Source organism: Poecile atricapillus, chromosome 1, assembly GCF_030490865.1.
Source record: "Poecile atricapillus isolate bPoeAtr1 chromosome 1, bPoeAtr1.hap1, whole genome shotgun sequence".
In the NCBI taxonomy this organism is placed as follows: Eukaryota; Metazoa; Chordata; class Aves; order Passeriformes; family Paridae; genus Poecile; species Poecile atricapillus.
Window position 1 is genome coordinate 95590039 of NC_081249.1, and position 17896 is coordinate 95607934.

The 17896-nt window shown below is 38.3% G+C and overlaps 2 protein-coding genes across 5 annotated transcripts in view; one reads left to right on the forward strand and one right to left on the reverse strand.

Annotated features, from left to right (window-relative positions):
• The window catches only part of CMSS1 (cms1 ribosomal small subunit homolog), a 221469-nt gene that overhangs the window by 92586 nt on the left and 110987 nt on the right, over positions 1–17896 (reverse strand). The window contains exon 1 of one of the 3 annotated variants that reach the window (XM_058838282.1): positions 15147–15198. The exons of the other annotated variants lie outside the window; for them this stretch is intronic. Coding sequence (XP_058694265.1) covers positions 15147–15192 — 46 coding nt within the window. The 5' untranslated portion in view covers positions 15193–15198. Of the gene's footprint in view, positions 1–15146; positions 15199–17896 lie in introns of those variants that run through there. 3 annotated transcript variants of the gene reach the window in all.
• The window catches only part of FILIP1L (filamin A interacting protein 1 like), a 187913-nt gene that overhangs the window by 60741 nt on the left and 109276 nt on the right, over positions 1–17896 (forward strand). The window lies entirely within an intron of this gene.

The following is a 17896-nucleotide window of genomic DNA, read 5'->3' on the forward strand; positions in this document are numbered from 1 at the left end:
AACCCTACACTGCCATGCTGTAAATGCATCTGACATTAGTGGGGAGAAACAGAGAACAGGTCAATGACACATCCTCTAACCAGAAGAGCTTCAGCTGTTCAGCACAAGTATTTTCAAATGTACTGCATGTGAGAAGTGCAACCCTTTACCTGTAACACTGTACCCATCAATACTGAGAGAGATGTCCCCATGGTTCTGACAGGTTCATGCTCCAGAAGAAACAGGCAGTCTGCACTCTTGTAAACATTATCTGCTTCAATAAGTGATGTCAGCTCTAAATATGCTGACATCTTCAGAACATTAATATAGGGAAGCATCAAACCTAAATGCAGTAAAATACATATAGCAGACAGGGTTTGCTTGCAGATCACATCCCTTTTCAAAAAGCATGTACTGTCAAAGGTTGCCACGCTATTATTCCAGGAAAGAATGTGACTGCTAAAGAAAATCTGTAAAAAACAACATATATAAAGCAGGGTACGAGACTGTGCTTCCTACTTACAAATAACTACAGTTAACTGTAATTTAGTTGACTAAACGTTTTCTAAGGCCAAAAAGCAATGAAGTCAGAAGTCACACCTTTAGTTGGTATGCTGCTCTGATGAAGTGTCTCATGAGCAGGAAAGCTTTACAGAATCATTATGTCTTCTGTCAGGGAGAAACATCCAGCCGTGCAAACTATTCAGTCTACCCTCTGAGAGAGGGAAAGTGAGTGGTTACACCATTTCATTCCCTCTTCCCTGTTCAGATCAGAATGAACATGGTTGCAGAAAGAACCATAGGATGTGGCAGATTCATCTCCAGTGCCACCTCCATAAAGTCACAGTACTCATTCATGTCTTCACCTGTAGAGTTAACCCAGCAAAAAGATTGTATGGCTCAAGACACAGGGAAGAGCAGAAACACCAGAGCCTTTCCCATTGAAGGGCTGTCATGACACAAAAAGCCACAAGCAGCAGGCCTGCCACACTCCCCAAGAGACACTGTCTTAGCTCCATGTATTTCCTCTCAGAAGGGTTTTCACTCATGAGTGCTATTTATTCAGTATTTCAGAAGAGAGGAAACTGGTTTTTATCACATCTTTTTCATACTCATATTACTGGATACTGAAGCAGAAGTCTGTCACGTCCATTAAGTATAAGAGGCTGTATTTTGATCTCTCAGGTGGCCTCATGTTAAGTTTCAACAGCAGTTAAGCACGGGAGGAGACTATTCTTCTTGACCTTCAGCTGCTTAGCTAATCAACAAGAAAGCAACAAGAAACCAGAAAATCTCCTTTTTGCTAGATAGTTTTAGTTCTGAGAGGCAATGATTCTGGAAGTGTGAAGCTTTGTGCTACTTAAGGTCCTCCTTTAGGGCGAAAAAGAAGCATAGGTCAAGGTAAAAATGTCTGGAAACAAAAAAAACCAAACCACCCTGATCTAACCCTGCCTTTCAGGGTGCATTTTATCCATCTCTGTATCCAAAACATATATAACTAATTCTATTTTCTAGAACAGCAATTGTTGATTGATGAGTCATCTTTCCTGTAAATTTATTTTTTTAAGTGATTTTGGCATTGTTCCTTGAAATTCCTCTCTGGCTATGTAATGGAAATTTTGACCTCACACTCTGGTTTCTTTAACATCACAGATACAGAGATTATGAGTTTAGGACGACCAAACAGTTGAATAAAGGACGCAATGCAGAAATCTGTAGCTTGAAAAGCAAGCAAGCTGTACTAAATAAACTCGCAAGTAAATATTTAACTGTGTGGCCATTAGGTTACGTTCCTAATAATACAGCAACTCACTTATTATAATTAAGAATTCATGAGGGAGGCGGTTGTTTCCCTCTTTCCTCTCCCAAAATTGGTTATGTGGTTGAAGCTGCTGGCAAGTGAAACGCACCAAAATATATCAAAGTTTAATTTTTTCCTATTAATTAGCAACTCCCCATATTACAGTTTCTAAAGCATACTGCAATTAGTAGTCAGAAAATACAAAGTAGAAAAACGTAAGTCAGAAGAGAGTAGAAAGAAAACAAAAGCACCAAAGAATACATTCATGAGACGTAATTATTGCAGAGGGTAGCATAACACTCTTCAGATTGCAATCATGAAGAGCAGGGACTTCTATTCCGTGTTCTCCCTCCATTCAGGGGCAATGGAGAAAGTACGTGGTAGCTCAAAGTCCTCAGCTATGATGAGTTCAAAACATAGGACAAAGAATTCAGAATTCTGAATTGCCTTTGTCCCACAAGAAGAATTAGATGAATCTTTATAACAAGAATAAAAATGAACACATCTGAAAACTACTCCGCTTGATCTAAAATATCATTTAATAAATAGAAGAGAATCTCCTCCTTCCACTCAGCCTGGATTCAGCTGGCAGGAAAACTCCATAGCTCTCAGAAACAGTGTGTAAGCACCTGCTGGAGCCTGGAGCCAGCATTTGCAATCAATCAATTGCAAATCATCATGGTAAGCTAAATCTATGAAGTGGCACATTCATGGCTCATGAAGGCCAAGCCTATTGAAAATAAATTTACATGCCTGCCTTTCAGTTCTTAAGTGGGATGGCCAAGGGACACGATAACGTGAGCTTCAAATTATGCATTCCTGGAAAAACTCTAAACCAGATTTCTCAGACAACAGTTATGGTCTCTGGTAATTCTTCATGGTTATGCCAGAGGGCATCCCAGTCCATCCCATCCATGTTTAGCTTGCTCCACCAATCAGTTTTCATTCAGGCTGAGCAAAAGGAACTGTTATTTGAGAATGAGCTCAACCAGCTTCTCTAACCACAGGGCAGCCCACAGCAGTCTCTTCACAGGTTTCAGTAGACACTGAACAACTTAAATGGTAAATTTAAGATTGCAGAAAGATTGCAGCATATTTGAAGCTTTGAAGACAGTCAGTGCTCTTGCCCATCAGCATGGCACTCTGAATGGAAATTGTGGCACCCAACAGTAAATTAGCTCTGCCTAGGTAGGCTGGGACTCCAGACAGCTTTGCAGCTGCTTTGAAGCTCATAGGAACATGTTCTCAGTCTGTTGATTTGAGGGAATGAGTTAATGTGACTTGTACAAGTGTAATGGCTGACTGATAAGGTTTCAGAAAACACTTGCGATAAGATGCTACTGAAAAAAAAAATAAAAAAAAATCAATGTTTTGTAACATTCCCAGCTCTTATCATAACTTTAATGAGGTTGAGTTCTCAAAAGAAGACAGTAAAATTATTTGTTTTCTTACCTTTCTAGTCTCAACTATCAACCTAACAGCTGGTAAAACTCATTGTTATTAGCAAAAAAACCCCAAACCAACCTTCAGATTTTCATGTAGAGAAGATCTATAAAAATACAGCTCAAAGTTTCTGAGAACAGGCAACAGCCAAGTTGAAACTGTTTCTACATACATTAATGGCTCAGAGATGGCTGTAGATTAGTAAAACAAAGCCTGTGACCTAGGCTGAAATACCGAGTTTTAATACAAGCTAGTACAATTCCTTTACATGGAATCATCAGTGGATGCAGGAGAGAAATGGCCAAAAGTTTTCTTATTACATTGATGCAATTTTAAAGAAAGCATTTTCAAATTCTCCATATCATTCTCTTCAGCTTCACAGGCAAACTTTCACTGATGCAAATATAAGTTGATACTGGGGGAGATGGGTGTCCTTTCTAGACACAAACATAAAAACATCATAAGAATAGTTGGGCAGAACATGGGAAAAAATATTTAGCATCTGTGTAGTTCCTTCAGCTGCTAGAGAAACATCCACCAGATGTTCCTAGATGTTACCTCAGCTGCCTCCCAAACCACTATCACATCTGCTCTCTTCCTTATTGAATACCAGTGGTAACAGAACTAATGTTTCACTTAACTCATCTTTGTAAAATATTCTCAACAACCTTGAGGAACTCCTTTTTAAGGAGTTATGCTACCCACAAAAAGCAAGGTAAAAATCCCCTGTGATTACATGATTGAATTTCCTGAAATTCTCAAATTATTTAACATAGAGGGGATACCATTATCTATGCAAAAGTATTATTGGAAGTGATGATGTCTTTTCATAAACACAAGTATTGAAGCAGCAACAGAAATAATGGTCCACAAAAACTACCAGAATTAAAGAGGAAAAAGGGAAGGAAGAAACCCCATCATTATTAAATGCACTTCTTTAGTAGGGACACCAAAATTCTTCCACAAGACCTTCCTTATATACCTAGAACTGAAACTATTTCCTGTGTTCAGCTACTGAAAATTGCCCCTTGCATACCTTTGTGGTATGCAAGATTTGCTTACACTTAGCAGCAGTGGAAATATTGCACTTGTATCCCGTAGGGAAGAGGAAGAAACAAAAAAATCCCAAACCACCATAAAACCCCATGCCCAAAAAAATCCCCAAACACTAAGAGAAAGACCACACAGATCAAAACATCTTAACGTTTTCTATTCTGGAATTTTAAAAAACTCAAAGTTACACATAAGCAATAAATAGCATGATCTAAAATAATCCAAAGGGAGTATTTTTATAACACTGTTAGTGTAGTCCAGTTTATCTATTGTTTTAAATTATCATAGTTTTTAAAATGTGTAAGGAAGTAATGACTACTTATGCCAAACTCTCTCAAGTTATTCTCCAAACTTTGTATTTTCAGCCCAAAACACTTTTCTAGTTATTTTCCAGGTATGCTGCACTATACTATGTAATGTAGAGAAAAATACAATAAAGACATCAGAAAAGCAAAAAATGTACAAATCCATGTTACCACTATGCTCTAGCTGATACCCTGCATGACCCTGAACAAATCACTTAGTCGCATTCCCACCAAAAATGGAGAGGGTTCCAGACTCTGAAAAATTACTGTCAGACCAAAAAATGTTTACAGAGCAGCTTGCAATCATCAAACAGAGGGCTCTGCAAATGGAAAGTATTACAGCATGTGGGATGTTCTAGCCATGCGTTTAAAAAAAACCCAGAAGAGCAGAAAAAAGAGCCTTCACAATCATGACTAGACACATGCTCCAAACAGAAATGAAACTTCATCTTCTCTGGTATAGCTCTTTGATTTTTCATTACTTATACTTGATAAATACTATGTCTGTAAACAAGAAAAATAAATCAGAAGCTCATCCACACAGGTTCAAATAAAAGCTGCTGAAATACTTTGCTAACTGCAGGCATGGCAAGGTTCTTGGAAAGAAGCACTATCTAGTACTAGATTTAATTCCTATAGCTAAAAGCTGAATTTCCAGGTACCAAGGTATTTTCCACAGGTTTCAGTCACCGTTATAAATTGAGGGACAAAAAGAAAATAAAAACAATGTGTCAGGTCAGGATGCAACAAAACACCTACTAACCATTGATTTGACAGATGGATGAGAAGCTCTTGCCTTTTATTTGCACATGAGAAATGAATGTTTATTTGCAGATGAGAAATTAGGATATGTTTATTTGCAGGAAGAGAGGGTATCACTATTTGAAAGGAGCCCAGAAAGTTTCTTTTTCTTCTCCTCCTTGGTAAAATTTGGATCAAGAAACAACAAAACCAAATGCTACTGTTTCCCAGTGAAATACTCGTTCAAGCAAACAAAGGAATACATTCATTATTACAAAGGCCTGCATAAAACCAACTCTACCTTGTTTCCAAATGCATAGGACAAGCAAAGCAAAAGGCTACTACTTACCAAAAAAAAAACCAGCAATACCTTTCATTCAACATGTAAATCTAAACAGATAACAGACATAAGCATTTTCTCACCACGTGTGAAATTAATGATCAACCTCAATAATTAAAAGCATCAGAGTGCTGAACACCCGTTGGTTTCTCTGAGCATTCATCCATACTGCACATCTGACAGTGGTTTCAAAGAAATCTGGACTGAATAACATGATTCAGATGAGAAGAGACTGACAATAAACAGCATTTTAGTACTGTTCAGTCATAAGCCAGCAAGCTTTAGTACTGCATGTCCACATTAGGAAAAATGAAACGGCTTCTTCCGAGAACAACATGCTGGGTCTTTGACCCATGTGCCTGCATTTTTCCCCCTGAAACCAGGGGAAATTTGTTTTCCTGATTTCCCTTGTTCCTTACAGTCATAGAGAATCAATGGTAACTACTAAAAAAATCATAACTTTGCTTTTAAAATCTTATTAAAAAAATCAATTAATTACTCACTTTTATAACTTAAAATAAAATCATTTTATGATGTTGTTGTTTTAAAAGAATAATGCTCACACATGAACTAAAAACAAAGACATAAAAGACTTTTCTCAAAGATTACAAAGTGGAATGGATGGCCTAGGATCATGCAAAAGCCATTCAGTGCAAGTATGTCCTGATGCTAGCATAAATGATCGGCCTAGCTGTGGCAAGGATGCAACTACAGAGCTCTGGGAAGAAAACACAAAACACAGTGGCCTCTTTCACATTTTATAGGGGCCTTCCTTATCTCCCTTCATATTCCTAAAGGAAAAGGTCTTTTGGTAGTTTCCATATCCACTAATTCTAATTCACTAACTCTTCTATAAAATGAAAGAACAAACACTCTAACTAGGCTCGCCACATTTCTCAAGTCTTCTAGACTATGGTGGGCAGATGAATTTATCCTGCTTCAAAAGAAACTTCACAAATGCAAGTATATATCACAACACACCATTAGCAGATGGTGATTACAAAATGTGTCTGAGGAGGTTTGGGTATGCTAAATCATACAGTTCATAAGAAAAGACAGATTCCTATGGATATGTTACCACAATGAGGCACAATTTCCAAAATTCAAACCTGAGAATAGATTTCAGAATAGAATTTGAGCAGATTTGTCAAAACCAGCAAGACGTGACAAAAAAAGGCATGACTGTAGACTTGTCCTGTTCCTGTAATCTTTCTCTGGCTGTTATAGATGACATACAGGACTAGGTGGCCAATGGTTTGACAATACATCTGCTTCTCAATGTCCAGTAGCAGCCAGATATAAAGAAGTGATGCCTTTTCTTAGACAGTCTATCCATGCGACTGATGTTATGATTTTTTATTACTTAACTTTTTAACAGCAGTCCTTTTGTTGTTAATGAATGTGATTTATGCAAATCTTATCAACCACAGATACAGATTTAAAAATTACCCTAAATTACAGTGCTGTAATGGGACAGTGTTGACATGAAACTCAAGCAGCACAGGAATTTCCAGAGGCAGGATACCTAGAGCCAAAGTTTCATTTCAGCTCTGAAGCAAATTCCCGATGCACCTTTAGGTTACTCATCTCCATTTCCTCCTCTCTAAATCCTCTCTAAACCTGCCTCCCAGGATGGTGCTGGAAGTTTACTTAATGAGTGTGAATCATCTTAGCACTGCCTCCTGAAATCCAGATGTAATCAATAATGAGCCAAAGCTTTCCTTGGGCAAAGCTGCATTTGAGGAAAAGTGTGCCTTCCATTATGCCTGTCAGGAGTGGTCTCACAAAACAGCAAAAGCAAAGCTGTGCTGTATCTGCCAACAAGTGCAGCAGTCTGCCTTTAAGTGTGCAGCCATGAAGGCTGCTTAGCTTTCCTAGAGCCACAGTCTGACCTGTGGCATCACAGCTTCTCTGCTAACCAGTTCAAGCTAGCAGGGCGTGACACAGCAGTCAGGTGAAAATCTGTGTGCACCTGCCTTCGCAGCCTCCAGATACACAGCAAAGACATCACTGAGCATGCATCCTCTCCCAGGAGTCACCTCTCCTCAGAGGATATATCTCCCTTTTCCTACACACAGCCAAAGGGTAGGTCAACACTCCTCAAACTCGCCTAGCTGCTTGCATGATCATTCTCTAGTCATCTCCACCCAATACAGATTAGCACAAATGAGCTCCTTCAACTTTTTCGATTGTCCTGAGCCTGCTTGTTCTGACCAAAACAAGCCAGGGAACAATTGCAGCTGAGAAAGTGAGTATGAGAGGGCAGAATTTTGCAAAAGACGTGGTAAGTTCTTGTATGTGACCAGCACACCATTAATCAATGCCCAAGGGCTTGTTCAAATTATGCAGCTGCCAGATGTGCTCCTCCCTGTGTCATTCACAAGACTCCAAAACCATGAGACTCCCTGTGTACCAGATTTGATCACCTCCATCTCTCTGTTCAAGTACTTTTGTATGCTGTGATCCCAGTTGGTTTTGGCATCAGTATCAAGAAAATAATTTCAGGCACGTGTTCTTGAAGAGCCTGGATTTTTATGTAATACTAAACAGCTTTACATTTTAGAGCAAAAGGAAGGGGAAGCTACTGGAAGTATTGTAACCACAAAGTGTCATTAACTTTCCATCTGGTCAGCTCCTGGCAATTCCAGAGGTATCACAGCAGGCATGTTCATGTCCCACATCCCTCCATGTTCGTTTCTCATGACAGTCATCTTCACCCCCTTAATGTTTTGGCCATAAGGATCACTTCAGCATATATTGCAGGCTAAAGATCCTCACAGAGTATTTGCAGTCCTTAACTACAGAGCTGTGAGACAGCTTGTGGATGAATGTCCAGTTTTAATGACAAGATGAAATGATGGAGAAGCTGTTACTACTCCCATAGGCAAGCTGTCCCTCTGAGTTCCAAGACCAGTTTCTGCAAGTAAGTGCCAGGAGAAGAGCTGCCACAAAAAAAATAATTAAACCTGCATCAGTCATTTAATACACAAAAAAGAATTAAACTGTTGTCAGTCTTAAGTTCCTCAAGGTCTGGCTGTTTCTGTACCAAGTATATTGCCAGATCCACTAAAGAAAGTGACAACAAAACCAATGAACATGCATGAATGTGCCCAGATACACACAGTGCATGACAGCCACCTCACTCAGATCTCTGGGCAAGATTGATTTCAACTATGTTAATTACCATCCTGGAAAAGAGATTGCATTCAGGTGTGTAACCAATAATAAAGAAAAAAAACAAAAAAACAAAACCCCAAACATATATTAACACAAGACAAAGCATGAGCATCTTACAAGGGAATTATTTGAAACCTACCACTTATTTAATTTCATTTCATCAAAACAAGACAGGTAGTCTGCTCATAAGCAAATGTTGGCTGTTTTTACTGATACTGTTTCAATAAGGACATTACAGGCCCACATAACTGACAGCAAACTAGGGGCCCAAATGTTCAAAGAATTAATGCTTTCACCTTATTCTAGATGGTTTCAGTTTCAGTTGGCAATTTTGCCAGGTCAAAAAAAGAGCAGATGAATCGTTAGTAAACTCATACACACTTTCCATCCATTTACATTCACTGGCACCAAAGCGTCAGAAGGGTATGAACTCCTTTCCCCTTTTCCCTTGAAGCAACACTGTCTCCAAGCCTCATTACCTAAACTGAATATAGTTCTAGGACAACTATGAGCAGTTACACATCTAAAACCAATATATTAGTCAACAACTGACTATATTAAAAATGTGATACTCATTTGAGAATGTCCTTACAAAAAACCCTAAGAAATCCCATGACTTTTTATGAGTCTTTTAAGCTGTAATCAATTTATAGCATAGAAACTGAGTCAGCTGCTATATAATCAAGGCTCCTCATGAGAAGTACAGCTTAGCAATGACTCAACGTGCATTGTTCTCAACCTGCATGAGCCTGAAACACTGCAATCACTACCAAGAGCAGCTCACAGAATCTTCCCACTAAAATCCACAGGAAGGTATTTTCATCTTCCCTCCCAGTCAGAAATTGCTTTGTTAGAAAATGGAGTCTGCCTTCCTTTGCCACAGCTACTGCCTTCTGAACACAATTCCCTCCTTTTGATATTGCTAGGTAATTAAGTGCCTCCAGTATAACTGCGACACCTCCATGCCTTTATTCTTGTTCCCTCTCCAGTTTGCCATCAGCCTGTGGGGGCCTTGCTTGAACTAGTATTGACACCTCCACAGAAAGACTCCCACAGCCCTGAAATGCTGTTCTCTTCTTAACATGCTCAATGAGCTTGGCAGGAGAGATCATACTCAGACCCAGCTTTCAGTTCTCCCTTCCTCCACATTCTGGTGTGCTTTGGCCCTTTGCCCACAAGTCCAGATCAGGAATGCTGGCAGGAAGGGATGTTGCTCATCGCTGCAGAAGACCTCCTCTGTAGGGAAATGCAGAAATCCTCATGTGCAAAGCTTCCTTCTGCATTTCGAAGAGACCCTGGTTTAAGGAAAGGCAAATATTCAAATGGGAAACAAGCAGAAAATGCAACACATATGAGTAAAAACTCATGTGCAAGAGAGTTCCCATTTCTAGCAAGTAATTATTACCTGCAGTAACAGGCAGTGCAGATCCCACCTCTCTCCTTTTCTTTGTGTCTGTGGTCGGGTTTTTTCCCTGCTTTCCCTCCCCCCTCTTTCCCTTTTTCTTCAATTATAGCATCAAAAGAAAACTAAGACCTTTTGGAGACATAAATGAAGCAGTCCTGCACTAGAATGGCATCAGCATCTGGACAACTGGCAAAATACAGTTCAATACTAACTGTACCTATTTCTCAACCCCTCCACCCCCACCCCAACAGCAAGCATGAAGAATCTTGCCTTTCTTCTTATTTACCAACAAGAATTAAAGCTGAGAGTGTTCAGAAGTCCATTTCAGAAGGTTTTGCTCTGGTTACATTACAACAGATTGCTTTGATCTGGGGGGAGGAAGGAGGAGAGGAGCAGAGAACATCTTAAGTTCACAAAGCTAAAAGCCAAGATGCACAAAACCGAAGCATTCCAAAGTTAAAAATAATCATCTTTAAACTGCAAGAGCAGAGCTGCAATTTTGAGCATGACATCACGGTTTATGTGGGGCCAGCTCAATAAATCAAACTGTGCCTAATTAGAGATCATACTGCAAATCTACATTATTTGGACAAATAATTAAAACAGGACAGTCCATAACACAAGCCAGATATGTTTACTAAAATATGTTTTTTTCAAACTTTTATGTTCACTACTGCTCACAAAGCTTTTCCATTTAGTAAATTATAGACCCCATAGCTTTTATTTTAGGCTGACTTCACTTTCAAGGAATTCTTCAATTAACTTTACGTTGCTTCAAGCTCTTCATCCAATGAGAAAACAATCTGTGGTTTCTGACTTCTCCCAGTGCCAATGGCTGCCCTCCATGTTTGACTTGAAGACTTACTGTCTTTTTAGAGCCAGGATCTGTTTGTCTAAAATCAGCCTAGTTGTCATAGTATTTTGACAAGTCATATATAAAAGGAGAACAAACCTTTGTGGTGGGTTAACTGCTAAGAATAACGAAGGTTGTTCTCACAATCTCAACAGATAAGTGCCAAAATTAAAATTAAAATTAAAGAACATTCAGCAATATACCCAGAGCTGAAAGCCCTGACTACCTCAGTTGCCCTTCTTTCCCACCTACTCCAATCTTTCCAATTTCTACTTTTTTCAGTTGTTTTTCTAAAATGTGTGCTTTTTCTCAAATCTAAAAGCTACTACATACTCAAACATTTGTAGCATAAAAAAGCCCCCAGTGCTATCAAACATTACTATCTGTAGATGGTCAGGACGCCTCTGGAATTGCTGGAAATGCTGTGGAGACTTTGACTATCAGTTACTGGGTAGATAATGTCAAATCAAGAGCCAAGGAGTTTAATAAAAAGCATGAGCTGAACAAAAGGGATAGGATTCATTCCCAAACTGCACATTCTTCCTCCTTGAGAAAAGAACTTGAGAAATTTGTGTGAAACTTTTTAATCTCAGAAATAAAAAACAGGAGAGAGTTGGCAGCTCTCCTTCCTCTTCCCTTATGCTATTTGGCTTGGTTAATGGACCAATATACAGATGATTAAAAGAAGTCTGAAGACAATGACTGAGAAGCAAAATGTTTGACAGTCTCAACAAAAAAGGACTATACAAAAAAAAGAAATATGTCTATTAGTGCACAATTACTTGCACAAGTTTTTTTATGTAGAATGTTAACCAAGCACAGATATGGAAAAAGTATCATTCACTTCTTAATACACAGATCTTTAGATAAAAAAATCCAGAGGGCTTTAAAGGAATCAAAACACATTAAACATTAAATGTACAGCACAGCAATATTTATAAAAACATGACAAATGAGTCTCCCTCAACCAGAGCCACCATGATCAGCATATCCTTAAATGGAATGTACCTTTCAGACCTCCATTTCAATTCTTTGTTACAATAATTAGCATCAGACTTGTAATTTTTTTTTTTTTTATTTAAGATTGTCTTTGTGGCCAGAAATATTATGGCTGACCTCCGTTAACTGCAAGCATTCAGAGCCATAGCCATTCCAATTCCCTTACATCCTCAGTGTGCAGCAACAGATTTCTCAGGGAAAAAAAAAAAAAAAAAAACCAACAAAAAACCAACCCTGTAACTATTTGGACATACTTCTGAAAGCAACAGTGAAAATTAAGAAAGCAGCCTTCCCAAAGAAGTATCTATTTTTGAAATGTGTGCTTTTAAAACACAATGCTTATGGAATGAACTACTTCAGTTCTCTTGTGTAAACTTGTACAGATTGTTTGCTATTGATCTTTTGAGTCATATTTTGGCAGTTAACTGGTATCCTAGCAGAAAATATAAGTACTGCAGAACAAGTGATGTAATCTACATCTATACTTCATTTTTTTTTCATTTTTTTTAGTTGAATTTATATTTCAAAATAAATAATCTGAACTGCATACTTCATTTCTTCCCCAGATTTAATATGAGATTTATGGTATTGAAGACCTTCAGAGAAGACAGTTTGTCTGTAGGAATGTGGCTCCTTTAAGTCACAGGACAGAGCTCAGATCAAAGAAAGCAGTGTTTCTATCTGTACTCAAATTAACTCTATTGACTGTTTCCTTAACTGAATGACAAAGTGACCCTATAAAACCAGTGCAAAACCTGATCTCAAGGAAGCGAAATCTAGGTTTTTTCCAAGTGTATTGTTCTTTCCTCCCTGTCCCCAAGCTACTGTCCATTCAGAAAACACCAGAGAGAAGAGAAAAAAGAGAATTACACTGTAGCAAGGCTATCCACATGGCCCAGGCCTGTGCTGTGTGTGCAGTATATACACATGCACTCCATTCTGATGTGGCCCAGGGGCACAACATCCACGTTTCTGGTCCTTTGTGGAGTACAACTGCACGGTACTTAGACACAAGTGGAAAGAGCATAAGGAGGTGGAGAGCTGTCAGAGAGAAGCTAATGCAATACTCCAGACAGGTAATTAAAGCTGTGCTCAGCCTCAAACTCTCAAATATGGTAATTCTTTAATCAACAAAAGAGATTGCCAGGAAAGGACAACAGTGAGTGAGAGCAAGTGCATAAGCAAGAGCGTGTGCAGGACATGGAACATGAGTGCTTTAGCCCTTTCCTCAGTGGTTTCTTCCACTCAGAACCACTACCTAAAGGCCTGAATCTCATCTAAGTCTGCTTACTCGAAAAATAAGAACACGGTCAAGGCCAGTATATAGAGAACAGTGTATATATATATACACACATATATATATATGTAACAGTATAGGAATCCCACCTCTTAAATCCTAGATCAATGTTTTCTTACTTCTCTGAAGCTGTGATTGATGCCAGCTTTTTCACACCTTTTCCTCTCTCTCATGCCATCGAGTGCCACTACTTCTCTACCCTACTATCCTTGTCACACTGCTGCCCACCTCTTCCTCGCTGCCACCTGAGATCCAGTTTCATGGGGAGCTGTAAAGATTAGGACAAACACCAGGCACCCACCTCTGGGCAACTGCAAGCTTAGTCTCTAAGAAACACAGCACCTCAACTTTTCATTCGGGAGCATCTCTAATGCCCCTTCATACAGAATGGCAAGGAAGGAGCACATTTAAAACTTGAGAAAAATTTAAATTAAAGCAGCTTGCAGTGACTTTATTAGAGGCTGAAGCCCACGTAAAATCTGTTGGAATAATAAGCAAGAGATTTTTGCCTTACATTACACAAGAGTCATCTAGATGACTACAGAGGGTCCTTCTGACTAAGTTGTGACAATACATATGCTAGAGAATTTTAAAGATCAGGGTTATTTCCCAGTATGAATTACACTATTTCTTGTTTTACTTTTCATCTTCTAAAATCAGACACACCCCAAAGGAATACATATTATGCACAGAGAAGCCCAGAGCTTGCCTTTAGATACTGTCCAAATGACATACTTTCTGACCAAGGAGCTGTTTCCATTAATTCTCTATTAAGAATCACAGGATTCAAATTGTTGATTTCCAGCATTACCTCATGCTGGGCCTCTAACTGATTAATTAAAACTGTATATATATATAGGAAAAAGAACAAAAAAGTAGAACTGCAGTAGTTTGAACCAAGAGTGTCTCTGATAAAAGAAATGGGCTGCTGTTCCAAACTCCTTTCCATAGATTGATTGTGAATTGTAACCAGACAAGATCTCCTTTTTCAAGCTTCCAGAAACTGACAAACATGTCTACTGCACAGGAAGTCATATTTATAGTTTCATTACTTTCCACAATAAACCAATTCTCCTATAATCAGAAGTTGTCTCTAGGCTTGCTAAATGAAAGATCTTTTCCCTTGAGATTGAAGCCTCTTAAAGGGAAGCTCACAAATCTAGCTAGTAATGGCTGTGGAGGGAAAAGCACGGTCCAGCACAGCCCCCACATCATTATTACACAGTAAAGACATACCAGGCTTTATTATTTCAAAAAAGAAGAAACAACTCTAAAATCCTTGTATTGCAATGTGTGTTAATTACCCTGTTGAATTACCATTTAATTTTTGGTGTATGTTTAGCTGACCTACTTCTTACTATTTTAAATTCTTGAATATAGACAGAGGAAGAACTACTACAATATAAGCCTCATTATATACTTGGGCAAGGCCTTTGAGCATAGAGGTATTCCACAAGAAATCTGAAGCAGTACACTGCTTCATTGAATGGAAATACATGTCAAACTTCTCCAGATTATTACAGGTGACAGTTAATAACTTGCTTGTACATTTTTACTATCATCCTGCATATAGAAAATTATTAAGAAAAACCCAAACACCAACTTGAAATTTTCAAACTCTCTTCCAGCAACTGTATCAGAGTATTTAAAAGGGCACAGCACTAGCTTTGGCCAAAAATTCCCCCTCCTCCCTCAAATACAGAGAAAAAGAATACCATTTTTTTAAAGGAATATAGAGAGATTAATACTTTACCCAAGCAGAAATTCTTCAAAAACCAAAAAATCACCACAAAACTCATTCTTACCTAAAATTGGAAGAAAAGAGAGAGGAAAAGGTAAGAAAGATTAAGAATCATTCCTTGGAGCATTACACCTTCAAAATAGAAAGAATTTCTGAACAAATCTAAAGTAAACAAGTTACACAAGAACAGGAAATTGCAATTTCTTTGAAACAGTCATTAACCTTACGAGGGAAACCACTACCAATATAAACAAATAAGTAATAAAGGAAACCATTTTACCAGAGGGAAACCTGTCTTGAAGCAGCGTGACAAGGGAATATAAAAACACTTTGCCTGAAGTGATGGGTCTCTAAAGAAAACTGGAGGAATTCCGTAGTAAGGATCATGCAGATACGAGCTTTAAATAGGTAATTTTCAAGGTTTCAGAGAGGAGGCTGTACCACAGAAATTTAGAAACTTTTAAATACAGGACTCAAATTTAAACTGAAAGTAATCTCATACTGTTGTTACATAAAAACAGGAGGTTTTTGAAGGATATCTACCAGGCTAAATAGTTTTTATAATTATAGCTTTCCATGCCAAATCCTTGTTATTTATAAATAACTACAGTTAAAGTAAGCACAAGCATCATGGTGATTATTTCATTATATTAAATTGTAATCAGAAATTAGAAAATACTCATGAAAAAGAAAAAAAAATGAAAAATCAGAAAATTAAACTTTCATTAGAAGATGATGTTTTTCAAAAATTTGCCTAAGGAACATGCATACAGAATTGAAAACAGATCTAATACTCAGAAAGTAAAATCATTACTTCTAGATAAAAACTAATTCTCAAATCTGAAGTATTTTTTACTTTCATTGCTTGCATTTCTTAAATAGTTGCAAGTGAGAAGTAGTCCTCTTGTATTCATTCCAGTGGAAGAGAAGAAGTTCATAGTGGTGTAAGAAAGTTATAAACAAAATAAATACTGAAAAGAGAAACATTTTTTTTAATTTCAGATTTTAAGTCAACTATCTGCAAGTAACAGCATTTCAGACTGTCCTTATTTGTTCTTGTTTATTACACTGGTGCCCTTTGTGGCTTCTTGTATTTTAGCAACTGGAACATACACAGTAAAGCTAGCAACACAACAGAAGTTTAGCAAAGGCAGACATAATTTGATTTCAAAAAACCACCATAGAAAAGAGCCAGCAGCTCTACAAACAGTGGAACCAATGTGGTTTGGCTTCCTATGAATTTGTGTCTTATGGGGATTTGAAAAAATATAAGTAGGTCCACAAGCTCATACCAAGATCTCTTTCTCCTACCTGGGAAGCCACTGGAATGAAACTTGCTGAAACTTATTATCATCAAAATCTGTTTCTCAGCTGGTCCATCCCCAACACTGGGAACGACTGTCTGAAAAACAGATCAAAGTCCTTCTTCCCTAGAACAACAGGTCAGTGACAGAAGTATCAGATCCACTACTTTTATACAGGTTCATTCTATTTTTACTAATTGGCATTCAACTAAGAAAAGATATTTTCATATCTGAATCAGCTTCTAAAATACTACAGCAGTGTTAAGTTTTGTGACTTCTTGTTATCTTGTTCGTGCATTTAGGAGACTCACTACAAGAGAAAAACCTTTACAGGATATTAAAAACAAATCTCCAGTCAGCACATTCCAGTATTTACATACAAGGGGGGCTTAGTAAATTCAGAAATGGAAAATATTTGTTATAGAGATCTAAAAGCCAAACACACCACCTATGCCTCATCACCCGCACAAAGCGAGTTGTGTCCTATCGCTCCTAAAGAGATTTGGGAAATGGAAATTTCCAGTGCTAGAGAAGTGGCAGAAAATAACATGTACAAATTAAGAATGTCACAGGGTTGCACTCAGGAAGCTTAAGAGGTTATCTCTGGAAACACCTTCTCAAATGGAAAAATGGTGGCGGCAGCAATCATGGGAGATGAAGGAAAATCAGGGCTATCTATAAACAAGACAAACTCACCAAACCCCAAGAGGAAATTTAGAGCAGGAATGAAGGAAGATCTCTGACAGTAACATTACGCACTTTTCTCACATTGTTAAGCCAAAGAGCAAGAGGGCACTGAGAATCCCTCTGAATTACCCTGTTGCTATCTACCTGCAGGAGCTCAGACAAAAGGCTCCCACAGTGAGCCAGGAGTCGGGCAGCAACAGCCCTGAAAGGGTTTTAAAGTACAGACAGCCCACCACCAAACCAAGGCTTTGCTTCTGAGAAACAGCTGACAGATATAGAGTCCCAAATGAAATGCAAGAAATCCCATCACAGAGGTGCTATCCAGGCCTTTCTTAAAAGCCAGAGGAGCCAAAAGAAAGGCTCCAGGCAGAGACCTCTGCACTGCTGTTCCACTGCACCACAAGCATGGAGCACCTCTCCTTGACAAGCGATGCCTTCATGGCGCAACCTTTAAGAATCATGCTTACCTGCCAAGATCATAGTTTTTTTCTATTCCACTTGTACTACTCAAGGGTGGGGTTTCTGTTTGTTTATTTGAGCTGGTTTTTTTTGAGATTTTGTTACGTTGTGGGTTTGTGGTTTTTTGGAGTTTTTTTTAATTTATTTTTTAACCCTGTGATTCTTCATATCCTTCTGGGATCTTGTAATATGAGACTGTTGAAGTGATGAATGGACACTAGGAATATCCAAAACCTGAAAGCAGACTTGAAAATGCATTTCTATGCACTCTCCCTGGAAGAGAAGGTACCAAACCCCAAGTGAAATAGTTTG